Consider the following 2,463-nt stretch of genomic DNA (forward strand, 5'->3'; position numbering starts at 1 on the left):
GCTCTCTCTAGCGCGTACTCTCTCTCTCTCTCTCTCTCTCTCTCTCTCTCTTCTCTCTCTCACCTCTCTCTCGCGTACTCGCACACTCTCGCTCTCTCTAGCGCGTACGCTCTCTCTCTCTCTCTCTCTCTCTCTCTCTCTTCTCTCTCTCACCTCTCTCTCGCGTACTCGCACACTATACCAGCGCATATATGCAGGCGCGCATGCTATCTCTCTCTCTCTAGCGCGTATACGCGCGCTCTCTCTCTCGTGCGCGTGTGCGGAGAGTTCAGAATCGATTTTATTGCTAACAATCGTGAGAAATATGGAGAAAAAGTGGAAAATATTTCTTGACTTTTTTTGCGAGATAGTGCATGCAAAATATCGAAAATCGGGATTTTCCATATCTCGACGGAGGTTACGTCGGGATTCGGGAATTTTGAGCAAAATCGCGATAATCCCGACGAAATCGGGATGGTTGGACACCCTGATATAACATAACACTAGCTCTTGTACAGGGGCTTGACTTTTCTGTGTCACGGACACCATTGAGAATCTAGTCACAAGTGAAAGCTACCCAACTATAACCCTTGTTTGCCACGACACATGTGAACACCTGTGGCGAACAAGGGCTAGCATATAGCTCTAGAGCTCTATAGCACAAGTCAGTGGTGCAATATAGGAACTTGTAAGTGAGAATAGCCATGACACTGCCCTTGTAAAGGAAAGGATACCCAAAGAATACCCTGCAGTTAGGGTACCTTGTCATTTTACCATAATGTTTTGCTTTAATTTCAGTTCCTGAAGAAGTGTGGCGAATAAATCTTGATGTCCCGGAAGATTTCAAGGAGGTATCGTTTGGTACAGACAATCGTTGGTGGGAGCAGGTGGCACTAACAAAGTTGTTACTGTCTTCAAACAAGCTGGTGGAGCTGTCTGAAAACATTCGATTGGTCTCTGCTATTACTATTTTGGATGTGAGTGTCAGGTTATATAACTTACCTGCTTATAACCTGCTTATAACTTATAAGTTGCTATCATATTGCTTAGTATTAAAATAATAACCTATATATACTATATCTGTGGGGATGAACCAATGTAAATCGGAATATATATATTATTATATATATTTAATTTTAGTTTTTATATTTAAGTTTAATAGAAAAAATACGTGCAATACAATTGATATTTCCCATAAGTCAGTGTATATATGCACATGCATATCTTTTCATATTCCAATTATTGTTTAAACATCGTTTTATGCCTCGTCTGTATTTGTGGAATTTATTAGTTTGTTTCTAAGAATGATCAAGTGCACATTTGCTTTCAACACTAGGTCCATGATAATAAGTTAACCTCACTACCTGACACTTTGGATGAGTTAGTCAACCTTCAAAAATTAAATGTCAGGTTAGTTTCATTATATTGATCTGATTTAAAGGCATACTAGGCCCATTGATTATGCAATGTTGATGAATGCTAGAGTAACTGGCACCTTGTGTAGTTAATAAGTACATAACCTTGCATCCAAACGCGTATTAGTTTGTCCAATATCACTGCTGGTTACTAAGAAATGTCTGATTGAAATCCACAGTCCAAGAAATCAGTTGTTTACAGTTTCAAACCACTGCTGGCGAAGCGGGTGTGATAGATCATACAGATTTATCGTGCACCGGACATTTTCGCACACATGCTCGGCCGTACGCAATGCTATCATCAGTGATTTCGTAAACACGGACGCTCGTGATAAGGAACTTTTTGTCAGGGTTGTCCATGTGCGTTCGTGATTAGTACGTGTGTTTTACTCCATTTCCATGTTTAGTCTGTGGCCGTGGTTACACCGCTGACACCTCCATTTCATCTGATGTCCAAAACATACGGGCCGCACAAATGTTTACGTCATCGCTTGACTCCTGAATGACATTTACGGCACATAAATGAATATCAACAACCGATTTCAAGTCTTGCTTGTAATGTAACCAGCAGTGATATTGAACAATCTAGTACGCGTATGGCTATAAGGTTATGTACTTATTAACTACACAAGGTGCCAGTTACTCTAGCATTCGTCAACATTGCATAATCAATGGGCCTAGTATGCCTTTAATGCACTTTTTAATATCTACTTCTGTCATGACAATAAATGTAGTATTTATTTTATAATTGAATTAATAGGTTTATGCAGTGCCATTATGTGAAATGGAATTTTAATATTTTCGAATTAAGTAGTCAATTCCAGAAGTTTCTATACGATTTCCCATTTATATAGTCTATATTTAAACCTTTACCAACTATTAAAATTTTTCGTATTGCAGTCACAATGAGTTGCAGAGCTTGCCAAGCGCTGTGTATAGATGTAAGAATCTGCTTTCTCTACATTTGGAATATAACAAGATCAAAGAATTAGATGATGACATTGGCAACCTATTCTCCCTCCACGACTTGGTATGGATTCAATATAATATATAATATATAATTATATAT

At 38.7% G+C, this 2,463-nt stretch overlaps 1 protein-coding gene across 1 annotated transcript in view; it reads left to right on the plus strand.

Moving 5' to 3' along the window:
- The window catches only part of LOC106806004 (leucine-rich repeat-containing protein 40-like), a 13,868-nt gene that overhangs the window by 1,394 nt on the left and 10,011 nt on the right, over positions 1 to 2,463 (plus strand). The window contains exons 2-4 of the mRNA XM_014807830.1: positions 778 to 956; positions 1,316 to 1,389; positions 2,295 to 2,424. Of these exons, the coding sequence (XP_014663316.1) occupies positions 778 to 956; positions 1,316 to 1,389; positions 2,295 to 2,424 (383 nt within the window). The remainder of the gene's footprint in view (positions 1 to 777; positions 957 to 1,315; positions 1,390 to 2,294; positions 2,425 to 2,463) is intronic.

The sequence above is a fragment of the Priapulus caudatus genome, unplaced genomic scaffold (assembly GCF_000485595.1).
Source record: "Priapulus caudatus unplaced genomic scaffold, Priapulus_caudatus-5.0.1 Scaffold136, whole genome shotgun sequence".
Classification (NCBI taxonomy): domain Eukaryota; kingdom Metazoa; phylum Priapulida; class Priapulimorpha; order Priapulimorphida; family Priapulidae; genus Priapulus; species Priapulus caudatus.